The sequence below is a fragment of the Schistocerca piceifrons genome, chromosome 2, assembly GCF_021461385.2.
Source record: "Schistocerca piceifrons isolate TAMUIC-IGC-003096 chromosome 2, iqSchPice1.1, whole genome shotgun sequence".
Classification (NCBI taxonomy): Eukaryota; Metazoa; Arthropoda; class Insecta; order Orthoptera; family Acrididae; genus Schistocerca; species Schistocerca piceifrons.
This window is the reverse complement of record NC_060139.1, coordinates 439,800,395-439,822,768: the sequence shown is the minus strand read 5'-3', so window position 1 is coordinate 439,822,768 and position 22,374 is coordinate 439,800,395. Positions and strand designations below refer to the sequence as shown.

Genomic DNA, 22,374 nt, shown 5'->3' with positions numbered 1-22,374 from the left:
TCTTCTTTATGGTATATTTTTAGAAGCAAAAAATTTAAGCATGATAACCCAAAATGCGTAACGTGAGTTACCAAATGCCAATTTTTTTAAGATTTTCACAAAGTACATTAAAGTATAGAAAGTTATATGCCATGCTGTCCTTCACATAAGTGTACCTGATAATTTGGTGTCTCAAATAAATTTCCTCCTGGAAGCCTTCGCTTGGTATAGGATATTTAATTCACATAATGTGGTTTACCTTTATTTATGTCACATGAGTTACCATAATTTTTGTAGGATTAGTTATAATTTTGAGCAGTCATATTGGTTCTTAATTACATACAACACAATTAACAATATATTTCAACATATTTAATGTATATTTATCTCCATATTCCACATAAAATCCCATAGGGAATAGCTATTTCTACTTTGCAACAATTTGCAATTTTTGCAGAATTCCTTTAAGTGCAGCAGAAAAGATGAGAAGAAGAAGGCAGAAATTGAAAGATGCAGGCAGATATGAAGAGTATAAGATCAAACACAAGGAAACTGTGGAAAAATTTAGGACAAAGAAGCAGGAACAGGAAAAATGTTTGAGTAAAAGAGAACAAGAAAAGATTGCTGCGGACAGGAAACAGAATGTTAGCGAAAGAGTTGTGAAGTGCAGGAAGTGGCTAAAGGAAGCATCTTCAGCTGCACCAACTAGTTCTGCATCTCCACCATATAAAAATAGGTCTTCATTGGGAAAAGCCATATCGAAAGTGAAATGTGTACTTCCAGCATCACCCAGAAAACAAAAATGTGTTATTAGAAGGTTGTATCATACATTTGTTGAACCTTTAGAAGTAGAAGGAATCTCTAAACAAAAAATAAGTGATGAAATAATAAGTGCAGTGAGCAAATTCTATGAAAGGGATGACATTATTAGACAGGCCCCTGGACACAAAGACGTTGTCGCTGTAAAAGATGAGAAAGGTAAAAGTAAGTTTGCAAGTACGACACTTGATGTTTTCTTTGAAAGAAGCCCATGCAATGTTTTGTGAAAAAAATGGCAAAGTGAGTGGTAAAAGTAAATTCGCAGAATTAAGACCCAAACATGTCATGCTTGCCAATAAATTTCTACGCAATGTGTGTCACTGCAGATATCACGAGAATTTCATCTGTGCTATTAACTCTCTTCTTAGCATATTACCCCAAATACCTAAGTACACCAGTAACTGCCCAGAATTTTTTCTGTGTGCAGAGTGTACAGCTGATTGTTTGTTGGGAAAGTGCATGAAATGTAAAGATTTATTGGCACTTAAACTTTTTGATTTATGTTCTGGTGTAAAAGAGTACCGCGTGAAATGATATGTGTGGCAGGAGAGTGATGACAGAATTTTGAAAGTAGAGGAAGAAGGTACATTATAGTATCTTATTGATCATATTCTTACCATGGGACCTAAATTTTTAGAGCACTGCTACTTTAAGAGAGAACAATCAAAGAACTATCAGAGTGATGAGGAATCACTGCCTTCTGCGATGCTAACTGCCATGATGCAAGTCAATTTTTCTGAAAACTTTATATGTTTAAGTCAAGATGAAATTCAAAGTTTACATTGGCAACAGAATCAAATTAATATTTTTATCGCCATGATTTGGCATTCAGGTACTTCTCACCACTACGTGTTGGTATCTGATAATCTGGACCACACAAAAAAAACTGTCATTTCCTATGTTGATAGACTTCTTGAAGAACTGTCAAAAAATATTACATAAGTTACAATCTGGTCAGACGATCCTGCTTTCCAGTTTAAAAACAGATATATTGCAGTGGCTATAAAAGTTCTAAGTAAGAGTCATGCCAAAAGAATTACACGGAAGTACTTTGCAACTTCTCATGGGAAGGGGCCAGTGGATGGAATTGGTGGGGCTGTCAAAGGCCAAGTTTGGTCTCATATGCAAAATAGGAAATGTGTTGTAAACAGTGCAACAGATTTTGTGACAGCATTGTTGAATTCTTCTTCTAATGTGACAGCAGTTCTTATGGGTGAAGAAGACTTTAGCCAAAGAAGCAAAAACTGCAGCTCTCGGCCTTAATCAAGAACTGCAAGCCTTTCTTGAACATTTCTGAAATTCATCACTTGGAACTCTATAATAATGAAGTTGTACAACACACCACTTCATCATCTGCAGAGAAAAACACTAACAGAACAGAAAAATCACTATAATTGCAAGTAGATGACTGGGTGGTGGTAAAATACGACAATTCATATTTTCCTGGTAATGTTACTAAAATTGAAAATGGTGAGTTTAAAGTTGATGTTATGATGAAAGAGGGGAAGTTTTGGAAGTGGCCTGAAATTAAAGATGAGATATACTACACTAAAGACAAGCTTGTCAGAAAAGTGAACCCTCCAAGTGTTGTAAATTCCCATGATTTTTTCAAGTTTGACTGTGATCTGTGACAACGTAACGTGAGTTACCATATGTTGTAATGCGAGTTTCCTGTTCATTATGTTTTAGTATTTATTTTATTGGTGATTAAATGTTTGGAACTGTGTTAAAATACTTATAAGATCGTCTGGTATTGTGTGTAAAACTTACAAGAAATGTTCACATAAAACAGAGCAGACTTTTGTATTTTCTTTATTATATGCAAAAGCCATTTCTTGGAAATGTAATGTGAGTTACCAAGAATAATTATAAGATTTGGTTTTATAAATATAGTAGTGTAACAGTTATTGTGATATAGATTTATAGAGACTTCTGTATAAAGTATGTTTTGAGGTATAAAAAATATTTAATAGGAACACTTCCTTCTGTTAATTGTCCAAAACTTATAATATAAACATCACTCAGTAATGTGAGTTACCATCGAATGACCCTATTCGATTACTATCACAGGTCCCATGGAAGACCAGGTCAGTGTCCCCACAGTACAATACTGCCCTCAGCAGCCTGTGCTTGTTGTGTGGATAATGGAATATCTGGACACTACCATCACCTTGGAGTAATGAGAAGTGTATTTCGTTTGACCAGATGACAATGTTGATTGTCCTGCACTCACTGCAGTCATAACTGATGTCATTAGGATAACATAGGAACATGTGGTCGTCTGCAGCAGAGCCCCATATTTAGCAGTGTGCTCTGAATAGTGTGCTCTGAACCACATATGCTTGCACCAGCATTGTGCACCGCATCAAGTCTACCACAGATCACCACCTGTCTCACTTTACAATGTGGGCAAGCCTCCAATCTCCACATAGTGTGATGAGGTGTGGATGTCCAACACCTTTCTGCCTGCTTGTGATTTCACTGTCAAACAACCACTTACTATAAAAACCTATGACTGCAGTATGTGTACGGCCAACCAACTTTGGTGTTTCCAAGATACCTGTTTCTAGGCACTGGGCCATAACAATGTGCCCTTTCTCAGAGTAGCTTATGTCAGAGGAGCTCCACATTTGCAGCCTGTGTTGTCAGTAGAATGATACCCATTCATCTCAACTACATTTATAAATTTTCTTTGCTGTCACACATGCCTGCAGCACTGCTAGGAGGCATTCAGTCTAGCAGTGGGCAGTGGTCATAATGTTTTGGCTCATCAGTACATCAACCATCATCAGGTGCTCTGATGTAACAGGGTCATACAATAATGCCAACATGGCAAAGTGGTATAATATAGTGAGAGTTCTGTGATTCTCTCTTCGAGAGGAGTTGGAAGGACTCATTCATCTAATAAACTAGGAAAGTTTTACTAATTTTCCTTTTTCAGATGGATGGTTTTGTGAAAGGTCAAATTCTCTTGGTAAAGACGAAGGAAGGAAATCTTCGTGGGTGTTTTCATTCAATATCAGATGATTGTTCCATACTGACATTAACTGATGTGAAGTGGCTGCCAATGGAGGACCCAGTGGATGGGTTGTTTCACATTAATTGTTTTGAGCTCCTGTCTAGTAAGTATAAATCTTTCTTAATGCTATGGGGAAACATTCCTTTAGAGTAGCACATAACCTGCCATGCATTGTCATTCGATTCTAGAAGAGCTGTATATAGACAAGTAAGATCTGGAATGTACATCTACATCTACAGTTCACACTTAAATGCCTGGCAGAGGGTTCATTAAACCACTTTCACACAATTTGTCTACTTTTCCACTCTGGAACAGCGCATGGGCAAAGCAGGCACATAAAACTTTCTGTGTGAGCTCTTATTTCTCCTATTTTATTACAGTGATCATTTCTCCCTTTGTAGGTGGGTGTCAAAAAAATATTTTTGCATTTGGGGAGAAAGTTGGAGATTGAAATTCCATGAAAATATCTCGCCACAGCAAAGAATGCCATTGTTTAATGCCTGTCTCCCCAATTCATGTACCACATCCATGAAACTCTCTCCTCTATTTCGCAATAACACAAAACAAGCTACTATTCTTTGAGCTTGGTTGATGTCCTCCATAAATCCTAGCTGACAAGGATCTTGTACCACTCAGCAGTATTCCAGAAGAGGACAGACAAGTGCAATGTAGGCAGTCTGTTTAATAGCTTTGTTGTATCTTTTAAGAGTTCTACCAATAAAACTCAGTCTTTAGTTCACCTTTTCCGCAACATTAGCCATGATCATTCCAATTTAAGTTGGTCATAACTGTGATCACTAGGTATTTAGTCGAACTGACAGCCTTAAGCTTCGTGTAACCGAAATTTAATGGATTACTTTTAGTACTCATGTGTGACTTCACACTTCTCATTATTTAGGATCAATTGCTGCTGTTTGTACCAAACAGATGTCTTATCTAAATCATTATGCAATTGGATGACTTTGATGGACAGTAAAGGACAGCATCATCAGACAAGAATTTAAGATTGCTGCTCAGATTGTCACCTAAATCATTTATAAACTCTGATTAGTCAGAAAATTATGACCAACCTATTTTTTATATAAACTCATCCAGTCAATAGGAACATCACCTGACGAGGAGTGACTGCTAGTCAGACACACATAGGGTGTGTGATCATACTGTCTATGTGTAGAATGGGGACGGTGTGCAATCTGAGTTTGACCAAGGCAGACTGTGAAGGCCCAGAGGCTCAGCATGAGCATTTCGGAAACTGCACAACTTGTCGGTGTTGGGGGAGCACTGTGGAGAGCGTAACATGTGGCAAAACCAAGGTGAAACCACGTCCACAGGTAGTGTGATTGGGCTGCCACCCCTGATTACAGATGCTGGGCGTAGTAGGCTGGGCAGACTGGTAAAACAGGGCAGGCAGTGAACTGTGATAGAACTAACGTCAGACTTTAATGCTAGGCAGAGTACAAATGTGTCTTAACACAGAGTGCACCGAACAGTCCTGACGGTGGGCCTCCCCAGTCAATGACCCATGCTTGTGCCAGTGTTAGCACTGCGACATTGGCAACTATGACTGAAATGGACATGTGACCATCGGTACTAGACATTGGCGCAATGGCAAACATTGCATGGTCTGATGAATCCTGATAACTCTTTCATCATACTGGTAGGAGTGCGCAAGCCTGTCATCTTCCAGCAGAATAACTCCTTGACACCTGTACTGCAGGATGGAGACAAGAAGGCAGCAGCTCCATTATGCTTTGGGAACATTCGTATGGGCATTCATGGGCCCACAGGTCATCATGCAAGGCACCATGATGGCCAATGAGTACCATACACTGGTTGCAGACCACATACACCTTTTCAGGATGATCGTGTTTCCCAAGGGCAGTGGCATTTTTCTACAAGATAATGTGCAGTACCACAAGTCCAGGTGCAAGATGGAGGGGTTCGAGGAATACAGTGGCGAGTTCCATTGGATGTTTCCACCCCTGAACTTGCCAGATTTGAAGAGCTCACTGCCCTCCTCCCCAGAATGTACAGGAATTAGGTGCCTTGTGGATGTAGATGTGGTGCCAACACTCTCCTGCGACCCACCAAGGCCTCATTTGCTTCCATACCACCATGCATCACCGCTGTTATTCATACCAATTAGGTAGGTGGCCATAACGTACTGGTTGATCAGGCATATATCACTTCCTTGGGGAATGCCATATATACTGCTGTTTTACTCTTTTGCTGTCAATCGGTTACTACAAACTATGACCTTACTGACAGGAAGTCATGAATCCAGTCACATAACTGAGATGATAAGCCATAGACATGCAATGTCGTTATATCACTCATGAAGAACAATATAAAAAAAAAGCTTTCTGTAAATCTTCACTAAATTTGATATCCCCTGTTGATACCACTCATTACCTCACGGGAATAAAAAAGCTAGTTACTTTGAACAAGAATGATATTTTCTAAATCCTTGCTGACTATGTGGCAGTTGATTGTTTCCTTCGAGGTAATTCATAATAATCAAACGTAGTATATGTTCCCGAATTCTACTGTAAATTGACATTAGCGATATGGATCTGTAATTCAGTGGATTTCTACTATTTCCTTTCTTGAGACTTGGTATAACATGTGGAACTTTCCAATCTTTAGGTATGGATCTTTTGTCAAGTGAGGAGTTGTATGATTGCTAAATATGGAGCTAAAACATCAGCATCACCTTAAAGGAACCTAACTGGTATGCAATCTGGGCCAGAAGAGTTGCCTTTATCTACTTAAAAGTCACTCCTGTCTGCTATAGTTCTTAATTCAAATTCTGGAATATTCACTTCACCTTTCTTGGTGGAGGAAGTTTTGAAAACTGTGTTTACTAACTATGCTTTTGTGGTGCTGTTATTGGTACTAAAACAGTTGCTATCACACAGTGAAGTTATTGATTATATCTTGCTGCTGGTGTACTTAACATACAATCAGAAACTTTTTGGATTTTCTGTCAGTTTTCAAAACGAGTTTCATTGTGGAAACTACAAAAAGCATCTTGCATTGAAATCTGTGCTAAATTTCAAGCTTCTGTGAAACTTCACCAATCACAGGGACTTTCTGCTGCAACAGTATTCTGACCTTTTTCTTGTGCCCTGGGGGATCAATTCCATCTCATCAATTTATTTGGTACTAATCTCTATATCGTTGTAAATAATATTTCTTTGAATTTACGTCTGGTCTACACTTACATATTTTAGTTTGGGAGAAATGGTGACAGTCTCTTAGGAAGGCATCAAGCAAATTTTTATTGTCTTGCTACAATGACCTTGTGGACTCTAACACTTGTATCAGTCATCATGATCTCTATTTTTTCAGGTTTATTTGTTTCTAAGAGGTCAAGTATGTTTTTACAACCAATTACACTTAGAGTTGGTTTCTGAACTAACTGCTCAAAATATGTTTTGGAGAAAACATTTAGGACAATTTCTAAGGATTTTTATACAGCCAGATTTTAATGTGTATATTGGTCAACCTTGGCCTTGGGAGAGCCAGTCATGACAAAACTCTACCATCTGGTGAGCAAGATGTATGAGACAGGCGAAATACCCACAGACTTCAAGAAGAATATAATAATTCCAATCCCAAAGAAAGCAGGTGTCGACAGATGTGAAAATTACCGAACTATCAGTTTAATAAGTCACAGCTGCAAAATACTAACGCGAATTCTTTACAGACGAATGGAAAAACTGGTAGAAGCGGACCTCGGGGAAGATCAGTTTGGATTCCGTAGAAATGTTGGAACACGTGAGGCAATACTAACCTTACGACTTATCTTAGAAGAAAGATTAAGAAAAGGCAAACCTATGTTTCTAGCATTTGTAGACTTAGAGAAAGCTTTTGACAATGTTAACTGGAATACTCTCTTTCAAATTCTGAAGGTGGCAGGGGTAAAATACAGAGAGCGAAAGGCTATTTACAATTTGTACAGAAACCAGATGGCAGTTATAAGAGTCGAGGGGCATGAAAGGGAAGCAGTGGTTGGGAAAGGAGTGAGACAGGGTTGTAGCCTCTCCCCGATGTTATTCAATCTGTATATTGAGCAAGCAGTAAAGGAAACAAAAGAAAAATTCGGAGTAGGTATTAAAATTCATGGAGAAGAAGTAAAAACTTTTCGCTGATGACATTGTAATTCTGTCAGAGACAGCAAAGGACTTGGAAGAGCAGTTGAACGGAATGGACAGTGTCTTGAAAGGAGGATATAAGATGAACATCAACAAAAGCAAAACGTGGATAATGGAATGTAGTCAAATTAAATCAGGTGATGCTGAGGGGATTAGATTAGGAAATGAGACACTTAAAGTAGTAAAGGAGTTTTGCTATTTAGGGAGTAAAATAACTGATGATGGTCGAAGTAGAGAGGATATAAAATGTAGACTGGCAGTGGCAAGGAAATCGTTTCTGAAGAAGAGAAATTTGTTAACATCGAGTATAGATTTAAGTGTCAGGAAGTCGTTTCTGAAAGTATTTGTATGGAGTGTAGCCATATGGAAGTGAAACATGGACGATAACCAGTTTGGACAAGAAGAGAATAGAAGCTTTCGAAATGTGGTGCTACAGAAGAATGCTGAAGATAAGGTGGGTAGATCACGTAACTAATGAGGGGGTATTGAATAGGATTGGGGAGAAGAGAAGTTTGTGGCACAACTTAACTAGAAGAAGGGATCGGTTGGTAGGACATGTTTTGAGGCATCAAGGGATCACAAATTTAGCATTGGAGGGCAGCGTGGAGGGTAAAAATTGTAGAGGGAGAACAAGAGATGAATGCAATAAGCAGATTCAGAAGGATGTAGGTTGCAGTAGGTACTGGGAGATGAAGAAGCTTGCACAGGATAGAGTAGCATGGAGAGCTGCATCAAACCAGTCTCAGGACTGAAGATCACAACAACAACAACAACATTGGTCAACACAACAAGGGTAGATTGAAATCACCACTGACTGTAACTGCATGAGGAGGGCACCTGTTTGAGAAGATGGTCAAGTATTCTTTGAACCTTTGTCACCTGAGTGAGGGGTCAGTGAAAGGAACCAATTTTTAATTTATGCAGTTAGTGAGGTATAACCATTACCCACACTAACTCACAGGAATTATCTACTTTAATTTCACCACAAGATAAACTACTTCTAGCAGCAACAAATATGCCAACACCAATTTTATTTAATCTTTCTGAACACAGTAAGGTCCTTTGTAAAAACGTCAGCTGAAATTATCTCTAGCTTTAGGCAGCTTTCAATACTATAAAGATTTGACCTTGAGTGCTTTCTATTAGCTCTTAGAGCTCTTGTTCTTCTCCAACAAAACTATAACAATTTACCACCATAATATCTGTGGTTTCTAGGTTTATCACCTTCCTACGTTTGATCTGCACTCTTTGAGATGGAAGGCTTTCTTGCTCTTTCTCTAGACTCTCCAATCTAAAAAAACTGCTCAGTCCACTCGAAACAGACACTACTTTGCATGTAGCTGTCTCCTGTGTGTAATAGACCCCTGAAATATTAAGTATAACCCAATACTCCACCACCCTATGGCACAAGTGAAGGAATCTGCAGCCTACATGGTCACAGAATAGAATGTAGGCCAATGTATCATTTTAATGCAGTTGTCAGCACAACATACAGTCTCATCAAGTATCATTTACCAATGTTCATCTTCAGTGCCTTACATTCTGTACAATGGAGGTCATTGTGATAGTCCTGTTGCATGAGGTGAATTCTACATGTGTGTTCATAACAACAATGTGTGTTCATAACAAAAGTAATGAACATCTCCAATCCTATACTTAAAACAGTTGCTGTTTTTCTTGACAGTTCCTGTTGTAATGATGCACTGTGAAATACTGGAGTCATAATGATAAGATTGTGCCTCATTTGGCAATTTATGATTCATGTTTTTCATTCTTTGTGGTTCAAAAGCTTCAGTAAATATTTTCCAGTTGCTTGGAATGCTTCATTGTCTCAGCAATCTATTTATTTAGTTTATTATGAGGTTCAGTTGATTTCGGTAGCAGTAGAATTGTTGGGATATGGAACGAGTCAGTGTTTTTTTAATAATGTTGTACATAATTTGTGTTAATGATTTTTTATAAAATTTAACAACAAAAAATCCAGGATGGAGTGTAACAGTATTATGAAAAGGAAAGTTGCCACTCTTCATATAGTGAAGATGCTGAGACGCACATAGGCACAACAAAAAGACTGTCACACACACACACACACACACACACACACACACGCATTCATGCAAACGCAACTCACACACACATGACTGCAGTCTCATGCAACTGTAGCCACATTGGCAGTGTGTGAAGGTATCTTTGAAATTGCTCGGAAAGTGATTAAACTAATAAGACCCTGCAAAACAAACTCAGTAGGCATACTGCATATTTACAAGTAACATATGAATGTACTGAATATGAAACCACATACCTGCTGTTACCAGAATCAAACTGTGCTTCCACGTAATGGTGAACCAACAATATTCCCCTCTTCTATACTCAACTGGCAGTCATTTTATTATTCAGATCCAGGTATAGTTCCCTTATCAGTGGAAGTACTCTTTTAAATGTTTGTTGTGTGTCTGAAAGGTGGTTGGTTTCAGATCTCCAATCTAGTCTATCCTCTGCAAGTTTCTTCATTGCTGCATAACTACTACAACCTACATCCAGTTGAATCTGCTATCTGTAGTCAAGCCTTGGCCTCCTTCTATAATTTTCCCCCTCTCCACCATTGTCTAATTATCTATCCCTTGACATCCCAGAGCATGTCTTATCAACTGATACCTTCTTTTAGTTAAATTGTACCATAATTTTTCCTCCAGTTTGATTCAGTATCCAGTCTGCAAATTTCAAAAGGGTCTATTCGCTTTTTGTTTTTATGTGTATCATCCAGATTATGGTCTAGTGGTTAGCATCACTGCCTCTAGACTGCAGGATTCTGGGTTTGGGTCCAGGGCGGGTCAGAGATTTTCTTCAGTTGCGGAATGGGCGTTTTCTGTTGTCCTAATCCTTCCATCTCATCATCATCAACACACAAGTTGCTGAAGAATGACTTGCACCAGGCATTTGAACAACCTCGGATGGTGTCTCTCTGTCAATAAAACCTTATCATCCCATCATTTCTTTACTGATTATCATCCTTGGTTGACTTCAGTTTAAGTTTACAGTTTTACTCAGATAGTTTTGTGTTGCATACATCATTATTATGATTGATTATAATTATGTGGAACAAGTTATCTACACACTTAAATTTACGTTTTTCAGTAGGTGGCAGATATTTGTTGAGAATCATGTAGCATACTGCTATGTTTTATGAAAATGTTTATTATTGCTACTAGTTCTGATTGTTACTAATCATCGTTGGGGCAGTAAGTTTTTCAGTTGCAGCTTCTGTGTGGATACAAGATAATTGTTGAGCACTCTACGTACATGAGTGCACACACATGCACATGCATGTGCACACACACACACACACACACACACACACACACACACACTGTTTTCTGCTTCACACTGTATGACATTAAAAGCACAAATTGGAAAAGTTAAAAAAAAAAAGGTATTCATTTGTATGATAAAAAAATAGAGGAGAGAGAGTGGCACAGATGTGATAAGTGAGTTCATGTTTTTCATTGCTGTGAAATGTTTTCATAAAATATCAATCACTAAGTTTCTCTTCCGAATGCCAAAATATTTCTTTGACTCCCACTTACATAGGGAGAAGTTACCATCATAATAAAATAAGAGAAATCTGAACTAACATGAAAAGATTCAGCTGTTCATTTTTTTCCTTGTGCAAGAGTGGAATTGTCGAGGAACAGTCTTTTAGTGACCACTTATGGCCACACAGGGGTTATGCCATATTAAGTCAACACACGATCCAAATCCCATCGTCTCAGATTTTGTTGAAATATGGCGCAGGTGTAGTGTTGGTATAGACTTAGAAAATTATGAAATTTTACTGAGATATGTCAATTCATTTCTGAATCACAGAGCCTAAAGTTATAAGTTGGCCCACAAACAGAGAACAGCAGGTTTTAGATTTGCTGTAGAAGCTTTTTCCAATTGAGCTACAGACCTGGGATGTATAATGTTTAACAGCATTTTTCACATCCTTTCCTATGGTATACAATAATATATAGATTAATATAAGAAAATTCTTTTCAAAACTAAATTTAAAATTTTCATTTTTTTTCAAGAAGTACTTATTTTATAATTTCCAAATTTATTCCATGCATAGCTAGTATTGTTCCAAATTTATTCCATGCATAGCTAGTATTGTTGTAGATCACAGGCCAAAATATAAATTTGAGATGATAATTTCTTCATTGTTATTGTTGTTGTGGCCATCAGTCCAGAGACTGGTTTGATGCAGCTCTCCGTGCTACTGCATCCTGTGCAAGCCTCTTCATCTCTGAATAACTACTGCAACCTACATCCTTCTGAATCTGCTTAATGTATTCATCTCTTGGTCTCCCTCTATGATTTTTATCCTCCACGCTTCCCACCAATACTAAATTGGTGATCCCTTGATGCCTCAGAATGTGTCCTATCAACCGATCGCTTCTTCTAGTCATATTGTGCCACAAATTCCTCTTCTTCCCAATTCTTTTCAGTAGCTCCTCATTAGTTACATGATATACCCCTATAATCTTCAGTATTCTTCTGTAGCACCACATTTCGAAAGCCTCTAGTCTCCTCTTGTCTAAGCAGTTTATCGTCCATGTTTCACTTCCATACATGGCTATGCTTCCTGCAAATACTTTCAGAAAAAGCTTCCTGATGCTTAAATCTATACTAGATGTTAGCAAATTTCTTTTCTTCAGAAACACTTTCTACATTTTATATCCTCTCTACTTTGACCATCATCAGTTATTTTGCTCCCCAAATAGCAAAACTCATCTACTACTTTAAGTTTCTCATTTCCTAATCTAATTCCCTCTAATTTGTCTGAATTCCATTATCCTCATTTTGCTTTTGTTGATGATTATCTTATATCCTCCTTTCAAAACACTGTCCATTCTGTTCAGCTGCTCTTCCAGGTTCTTTGTGGTCTTTGACAGAATTACAAGGTTGTTGGCAAACCTCAAAGTTTTTATTTCTTCTCCATGGAGTTTAATTCCTACATCAAATTTTTCTTTTGTTTCCTTTACTTCATGCTCAATATACAGATTGAATAACTGTGGGGATAGGCTACAAAGCTGTCTCACTCCCTTCTCAACCATTGACCCTTACTACTGCCACCTGATTTCTGTACAAATTGTAAATATCCTTTCGCTCCCTGTATTTTGCCCCTGCCACCTTCAGTATTTGAAAGAGAGCATTTCAGTCAACATTGCCATAAGCTTTCTCTAAGTCTACAAATGCTATAAATGTAGGTTTGCCTTTCCTTAACATGTCTTCTAAGATAAGTCACAGGGTCAATATTGCCTCACATGTCCCAACATTTCTATGGAATCCAAACTGATCTTCCCTGAGGTCAGCTTCTACCAGTTTTTCCACTCATCTGTAAGAATTTGTGTTAGAATTTTGCAATTGTGACTTATTAAACTGATAGTTCCGTAATTTTCACATCTGTCAATACCTGCTTTCTTTCGGATTGGAAATATTATGTTCTTCTTGAAGTCTAAGGGTATTTCACCTGCCTCATACATCCTGCTCACCAGATGGAGTTTTGTCATGGCTGGCTGTTCCAAGGATATCAGTAGTTCTAATGGAATGTTGTCTACTCTCGGAGTTTTGTTTCGACTTTGGTCTTCCAGTGCTCTGTCAAATTCTTCACACGGTATCATATCTCCCATTTCATCTTCATAGTATTGCCCTCAAGTACCTTGCCCGTGTATAGACCCTCTGTATACTCCTTCCACCTTTCTGCTTTCACTCCCTTGCTTAGGACTGGTTTTCCATCTGAGCTCTCGATATTCATACAGCTGGTTCTCTTTTCTCCAAAGGTCTCTTTAATTTTCCTTTGGGCAGTGTCTATCTTACCCCTAATGATATATGCTTCTACATCCTTACACTTCATTAGTAAAATAAATAAATAAGTAAATAAATAAATAAATAAATGAAGACCGAAGCTCTCTTTACAATAAAGTGACTGTGTACTCATGTTAATTGTTACAACAATACTCTTTGCCATAGAGTGAGTGCAACTGTTCCTGGGTGGATGTGTTCTGAGTTGGTTGTGTGTAATAAGTTAGTTACTTATGAACTGGTATTAAAGATTAATTATTCTTATGCCAAGTATTTCGTGCTTCCATAAAACAATGTGTTATTGGAAGCTATAAACTGATTTAAAATCAATCATGAAAACGTAAAGGTTACTGCTAATTTTTAACGAATGATTTTCTATTTTAACATTATGTGCATTTGAGTGTTTTTTTCCTCTCCAGATGTCCCTCAAGATGGAAACAGTCACATTGAGAATACAGTGTTGAGATCCATTACAGAAAACAAATCACTTTGTATAGACAGCAGAAAGCTCAGAAATCTCACATCATGGATGCTTGAATTGCATCCACAAATAGTCAGTGGTTCAAAAATCTGTGGTTAATGTGGGAAAAAATCATTATGTTAAAAAATGCACAGTTCCCAAGTGACAAAAATGTTGAACACAATCATTCTCACTCAGAAACATTCCTGCATAGTGATACAGAATTTATAACTACTTCAGAAGTTGTCCAGTCACTTAATATATCTCTTGAGCAGTTGGGCGAGTCTCCCATTGCAAAGACAAAATGAATTACAAGAAGTTTTACACATTGAAAGTAAGAAAAATTTCCACAACTACAAAGTGTTAACTTTTTTCTGCTTCTGCTGAAAGTTTGTCATCAGAAACAAATAGTGATGTTGAGAAATGTGAAGTTGTAAAAAGAATTTGAAAAGTAAGTTTTCCCATTGTACGGTAGGACAAAAAGGCTAATGCTTCTATCATGTTTACCAGATAATTGAATCATTATGAAGGTAATGTGTGAATTTAATCTGCTGAACTATATGGCCAGGCAGTCATAAGTAATTCTTAAAGAAAAAGACTTTTGGAGGGTCCAATTTTAAAACTAGGGAAAAGCTTGCCAATAGAGACAATGGGAATTTTATATTTATTTTATGAAGATGATTTAGTTAGTACGACAGTGACAGATATTAAAGACTATGTAACAGTTACTGAATCATATGGAAGTTAATCAAAGATTTTAAAAAGATTCATATTGCATAACTGCAAAGAAGCATACAAAAATTTTAAAGAAAATTTTTTCAGCATAAAAATAGATTTCTCTAAGTTCACTGAATTGAGATCTAAACATTGTATTGTAGCTGGTCAAAGTGACACAAACTATTTGTGTGAGCACAAATCACCAAAACGTGAAACCAATGATAGAAAATACTAAATTGAAAACTATAACAAAGGTAAAATTTGAGATTACAGGTAATGCCTCACAAAAGAGCTTTGTAACCCATCATCTATCAATTGCATCAGTGGGAACAGTGCCTACTGTCAGGTGGAGCTGAGATGCATAAAATTTTGGAAGAACCTTTGTTGAAAATTCAATTAAAAAAGTACAATTTCACCAATGTGTTTCAGTTGACCTTTGTAATCTAGAGACTTTGGAGATATATTCAGAGGTGTTTCTTGATTTATTCTGCAGCAAATTGTCCTCTTTGGTTCAGCATAACTCCACTGCCATGCAGCAGGGATATTTTCTTAACTGCACAAAATAAAACTGGAAGGAATCAGAATTCATTGTCCTGTGTGATTTTTCTGGTAATTTGATTTATTCTGCAGCAAGTTGTCCTCTTTGGTTCAGCATAGCTTCATTGCCAAGCAGCAGGTATATTTTCTAACCGCACAAAATAAAATCCGAAAGAATCAGAATTCGTTGTCCTGTGTGATTTTTCTGATAATTACAGTGGAGTTCTGCAAGATGAACATAGGGTTACCACTGGACAACAATCCATCCCTTTGTTATATATTTCAAAGAGGAAAACAAAGTTGAACATCTTAGTTATGGGCGTATGGCATCATTGGTCGGGAGGCCCCATCCGGTTAAGTTCGGCTGCCAAGTGCAAGTCTTATTTCAGTCAATGCCACATTGGTCGATTTGTGCACCGGTGATGAGGATTAAAGAATGTTTTAAAATACAAAAACAAGTACCCGTAGCAGTGTCAGTATATATTGAAAGACCCAATTTTTCAGGTAGCTAATACATGTCACCAACTCACCGCTTCACAGCATTAGTGTATGTTTATACACTGAAGATCCAAAGAAACTGGTACACCTGCGTAATATTGTGTAGGGCCCCTGTGAGCATGCAGAAGTGCCGCAACATGGCATGGCATGGACTTGACTAATATCTGAGGTAGTGCTGGAGGGAACTGACACCATGAATCCTGTAGGGCTGTCCATAAATTCCTTAGAGTACGAGGGGGTGGAGATCTCTTCTGAACAGCACATTGCAAGGCATCCCAGATATGCTCAGTAATGTTCATGTCTGGAGAGTTTTATCATCAGCAAAAGTTTAAGCTCAGAAAAGTGTTCCTGGAGCCACTCTGTAGCAAATCTGGATGTGTGGGGTGTCGCATTGTCCTCCTGGATTGCCCAAGTCCGTCGGAATGCACAATGGACAGGAATGGCTGCAGATGGTCAGACAGGATGCTTATGTATGTGTCACTTGTCATATTTGTATCTAGACGTGTCAGGGGTTTCATATCACTCCAACTGCACATGCCCCATGCCATTAAAGAGCCTCCACCAGCTTGAACAGCTCCTTGCTGACATGCAGGGTCCATGGATTTGTGAGTTTGTCTCCATATCTGTACATGTCCATCCGCTTGATACAATTAGAAATGAGACTCATCTGACTAGGCAACATGTTTCCAGTCATCAACAGTCCAATGTCGGTGTTGATGTGCCCAGATGAGACATAACGCTTTGTGTCATGCGGTCATCAAGTGTACATGAGTGGGCATGTGGCTCCAAGAACCGATATCAATGAAGCTTCATTGAATGGTTTGCACACTGACACTTGTTGATGGCCCGGCATTGAAATCTCAGCAATTTGCTGAAGAGTTGCACTTCTGTCACGTTGAACAATTTTCTTCAGTCATCATTGGTCCCGTTCTTGCAAGATCTTTCTCTGGCTGCAGCAATGTCAGAGATTTGATGCTTTACCAGATTCATGATATTCAAAGTACACTTGTAAAATGGTCGTACCAGAAAATCCCCACTTCATCGCTACCTCAGAGATGCTGTGTTACATGCCGAATATAACACCACGTTCACACTCACTTAAATCTTGATAACCTGCCATTGTAGCAGCAGTAACCAATCTAACTACTGTGCCAGACACTTGTCTTACATAGGTGTTGCCGCCTGCAACACCGTATTCTGTCTGTTTATATACTTCTGTATTTGAATATACATGAAAATACCAGTTTCTTTGGCGTTTTAGTGTATGTCGCATTGTGTCTGGTGTAGAGAGTTGATCCATGTTGTTCTTTCACGTGTTATAGTGAGTTTTTCCGAAAAAATGGAAAGGTCAATGCAGAAGATGGTCGAGTTATTACATACCTCTGTACCAATCTGAGGTCTGCTTGTTGAGTTTGTGAACAAAGCAGTAAAAGAACAACATAAAAAAAAGATGCTCTGCAGAATTCATTCTCCTTTCACATTCATAAGCAACCTGGAAAGTAATGACACTTTTAAGGAAGTACTTTTTGATGATTTATGCAGGAACATACCAACTAAATAAAAATTTGATAATATCCATATTTAATGATGTTTTTCACTTAGTTACACGTTACACAAACCTTCAGGACGTCCACCAATGCCCCCTTAATTTCAGATACTATTTGGAATTTAAAATCAGCGGATGACATCCAAGTGAAGTTTTGAAAACCAGAGCCATCTTCCGTATTCAGCTCCTATAGCAAGTTAATACTGCCAGTTCTTCTCTATCATGTTTTCATCCACAACAGTGACAACACCTTTTACTTTATTTGCGTAAACTTTCTTGGAGTATTAATAGTTTAGCACCACATATCATTACAGTTTCCTCATCAGTAGACATAACATAGCAGAAAATACGAAAACTATACGACAAACAGCGCCACAGACCATGGAAGTACACTGCAGGAAATCACTGTCACCAGTGTGGACAGAAACCAGAAACGAAGATGGAAATATGTCACAAAATGACACAGGAAACATGTTTCAAGCACAAATATATTTCCATATGTTTCCTTTGACAGTTTTTACGGAGCTTAAACACAATAATGAAGAACGTGTGTGTGTGTGTGTGTGTGTGTGTGTGTGTGTGTGTGTGTGTGTGTGTGAGTGTCTTAAAATGGTGTAAGTATTTTGTTCTTCTTCTCTTAGTTTTAGTTTTTGCATATTTAAATTTGTGATTTCGTAGCAGTTTCCTTACCTGATGAAAGACTCACAGCAGTTCAATCATAATAATCGCACCCTTGCTTGACACATACTGGACAACAGTGTTCTAAAATAAGCTTGATTTATGTCAGTTGATATCACACATTTTAGCTTTGCAGTTGAATGTTTGGTATTTACCACTTGAGAAATATGCACTCTGTTTCCTTTCACACTTGCTAAGTAGAAATATTTTTCTACAGTGCTTAATATTCCTGTTATTGTTTGTAGTGACTGGTCTCTATAACAGCCTTGTGTTACTTGATGTTCATATGTAAATTGACTGAATATAAATGTTTGGGTCTTCTAGCCAGCATTAGATGTAAGACATTATCCTCATAAGTTGTTCCTGTGACTAAACAACTAAAGGCAATTTTCAGAGGAAATTTTTGGGTAAGCCTTTAGTACAATAGCACCAAATCCTTGTCTGTTCCCCCAGGTACAATCACTCGAGCCTCAGACTATTACTGGTTAGTGAAATCCCTGCTCCCCCAGAAGCTGTTGTCATAAAATTGTGAGACATTGAATTTCCTTTAATTGCTTTAAACCATGCATCAAGTGGTATGTAAAAAATATCAATAAATACTAAAAGCAATGGACTGTTAATTAGTTTATGAAATTTTCTTTTTGTTTCCCACAGTTCGTATATTGGAACCAGGAAATAATGCAGCATCAAGCAAAGAGAATAAATCGGTCTGCAACTTTAAACTAATGAGACATGTTCCACCACCTACTCATCCTGGACGTGATGTTGGAAATGTAACTGAATGTGATGTCGTTCCTAATTACAACCCATTTTTACTCAGTGGAAATCCTTCTTGGGGTCAGTAACAAGTTGAATAAATATTGTGGCATTATACCTATTTATAAAAGGTTTGCTGATAGTATAGCTGTTTTTGTTCTTAGTAGTTGGGAGAAATATATCTCAACATAGAACAAGTAAAATAAAAAAAGGCACTGCATTTAGGCAAAAAATGGTGTTACTGCAAAGCATGTACAAAAATAATTATAAGCATGGCACTAAACAGGCAGATGCTTATTTTAAGGTATATCTCTATTACCAGGGGATCCGTGTGAAACATTTACATTTTTATAGTTTTAAGTAATAACATACCAGTATTACTTGTGATTTTCAACTTCTAACTATAACATTTACATTTACCTGTTGTCGAAGGGAAGTGTAATGAGAAATATGAGTGTAAAATACAATGTTGTGTTTGCTTCTTACATGATATATCACTAAGGCAACAATAACCTCTAACTGTATTTTGAGATTTTGCTGTGGGGTCGGTATGTCGAACCCGGGACTCCAGATGGCAGAGCTGAAGCCAGGACCCATCGTGCCATATTTTGTCAGGAGGCCGAGCAAGTTCAAGAGCGTCGAGGGGCAGTGCAGAGTGATACAGCGGTATTCGGTAACATTGCGTTATTCAGCTAATTTACACAGGGTGTATACGATCCGGGACAACCGGGAGATCCGGGAAAAACCTGGGAATTTTTTCATCCGGAAAAAACCCGGGAATTGTTTAGAATTCCGGGAATTTTTCATTGTTTTAGTTTTCAGTTAAATTTTTGTGATTTTGACTGGTAAGAACCAGTACTCTAACAAAGTATATTATTGTATCCCACTACTGCAGAATAATACTGCAGCAACAAAACATGAACGGGGGGGGGGGGGGGGGGGGGGGGGGACTCAAGTTGCAAAGGAAATGCGCCGTATACAACAACAAAACGGTGCTCATACGAGCGTCTGCCAACAGTAAAGTGTGTCAAAGGCTTTAGGAACACTATGCAGTGCTTTATAACAACAAATTGCTTCCAGTAAGCGTGATTCGTTTGAGCAGTTGCGGGCAGGCTCTTGCGCATGCGCAGTTGAGTCGCGTATGAGTAGTACCTTCTCCTGCTTCTGGTTACGGAAGTGTGGCTGGGCGCCACTACCTAATATTGCCCCTGTTCAGAAATATCGTAAATCCGGGGCTGATGCACAGAGCAGTCCAAGTTGTGGTGGGGAGGTGGGTCGTCTCCACGTGACCTGTATTTACGTTCAGCGATTTTGTTGTTTCCTCTTCGTTTATTGCTCTCACGTTAAATGATAACAAAACGGATTTTTGTGGCCGGGAGCTATCAAATGAATTAAAATACGTTCGCATAATTATGGCAGGCTAAAATATGTTAATAGTTTCAGATTTTATTTCCACCTTTGACAGTCAAGCATTAATTGCCTTACAGAACAATGATGTTATTTTTGCCGGTTTGCTAAAGAGACTTTGCTTTTATTAATACTTTCTACTGAGGCAGTCAATTTATTTGAAACTAAGTGTTTAATTTCACACTATTGGCTAGTTTCAGCTGTTTGCTACATTTCAAGTGCACGTATGGCATTATGCTATAATAAAGAACCAAACATGAGTACTGGTACTCCAAGAAAATTTACATATGGATGTGCATTTTAAGCCGAATTATGCATTTTAGCATGGTTTGCGAAATCCTGATGCTCTTGAAGTATCCTTTGATGTCTTGTTTCTTTTATGACATAATGTAAAATCTTTTAATGTTTTACACGTACAAACATATGGGCTTCCTGCGTCATCGTAGCTGCACAAGCACGGTGATGCCATTTATCTGGCGCTTTTTTGCGACTGCAGAAACGAACCTATTTCTAACGGGTCGCGGGAAAATATTGCGAATGGTGGTTTGAAAAGCGTTACATTCAAAGCAGATTTCCTTCTCTGAAAGATGAACTATGTGGGAGAATGTACGATGAACTTCTTAAATCACAAAGCGCTTGACTCTCATTTAAAAATCAACTCTTTGAGGATGACCATTTAGAAGAATTTCGAGCCCAGAAGATGAGACATTTGCGACGTTATTAAAAATTTTACTGGCACATTTGTGTGATGTATCTTAAAGTGTAACATGCACAAAAAAAGATCAACATTATATTAATCTCCGAGACCAATATTATAGTCAATGTATATTAATTTAAGCCATTAACTTTTCTTATTTGTGTATTCGCACTACTTAAAGAGTGATCTTGCTATTGGCTGACTACAACACGTGTCCTATTGCTGTCATCAGCTGGCAAGATCACGTGAATGAGCTATGACGCTTACAAAAGTGCATAGCAATCTCGATTTCAATGCTTCGGAAAGTGACATGCGTTGTTTGGTGGAATTCAGATTTATACCTTCGTAATACGAAAATATGCAGTGTACGTGTTGCTGCACATCAAAGGTCTTTCAAAACGTGTTTTTGCCCCTGAGTTTCGTTTTCTAAAGTGCCGGGAAATTCTACGTCGGTATATAAAACCATAAACATTCAATGGTTTGATGAGTTTTACAGTGCCGAGGAAGAGTATACTGTCACTTAACACGGAAAAAGAGTATTTTCACCCGGGAGAAAGTGTATTTTTAACCGGGAAATCCGAGAAAAATCCGGGAATTTTTTTTCCTTGTCCATGTATACACCCTGTTACAGTACTAGATGGTGAAGCATAGTGTCAGCGTGCCGCCCGCCAATGTCCCGTGATTCCAGCTGGCTGTCATCAAGGCCCCTCCAGCCTGTTTGGCCTGCGCTGTCCGACCATGGGATGAAGGTGGATGTACTGGTCACCCGTGGCCCTTAGGCCGCCGCTGCTACCAGGACAGGACTGGACTCGAACCAGCACCCTCCTGGACACTGTGCCGCAACTTGCCGCTAGTGGTGCTTGCTGGATGGCAACACCCGCCACTGTCTGGCACTGTCGCAGCGCTGCTGCGCCTCCCACAGTGTAGGCCTTGCCCGGACCCCTGTACGCCAAGTGGGAAGCGAATGTGGCCTGTAGACTGGAGTGGATCCAAGCCCCTCCTGGACCCACTGCAGACCACTGTCACTGTCCTCTTTCAGGCAGACCGTGCGATCTCCAAGTTCCAGGGTGCCGTGCCATCCCGCCCTGGTGTTGTGTCCCCGGAGGTGGAATATAGTCTGAACAAGACTGTAGAAACAAAGTACAAGTTCATGCCGAATACTTATAACATTGCTGTCAGACTGGCTATGAGTGTAGACCAGCACAGGTCCGTCCTGACACTTGACTGACCTGGCACGTTCTGTCAAGCTTTTTTTTTAAA

At 38.5% G+C, this 22,374-nt stretch overlaps 1 protein-coding gene across 1 annotated transcript in view; it reads left to right on the top strand.

Moving 5' to 3' along the window:
* The window catches only part of LOC124776796 (piRNA biogenesis protein EXD1-like), a 228,305-nt gene that overhangs the window by 33,103 nt on the left and 172,828 nt on the right, over window positions 1–22,374 (top strand). Inside the window, exons 2-3 of the mRNA XM_047251936.1 lie at window positions 3,740–3,920; window positions 18,909–19,091. Of these exons, the coding sequence (XP_047107892.1) occupies window positions 3,740–3,920; window positions 18,909–19,091 (364 nt within the window). The remainder of the gene's footprint in view (window positions 1–3,739; window positions 3,921–18,908; window positions 19,092–22,374) is intronic.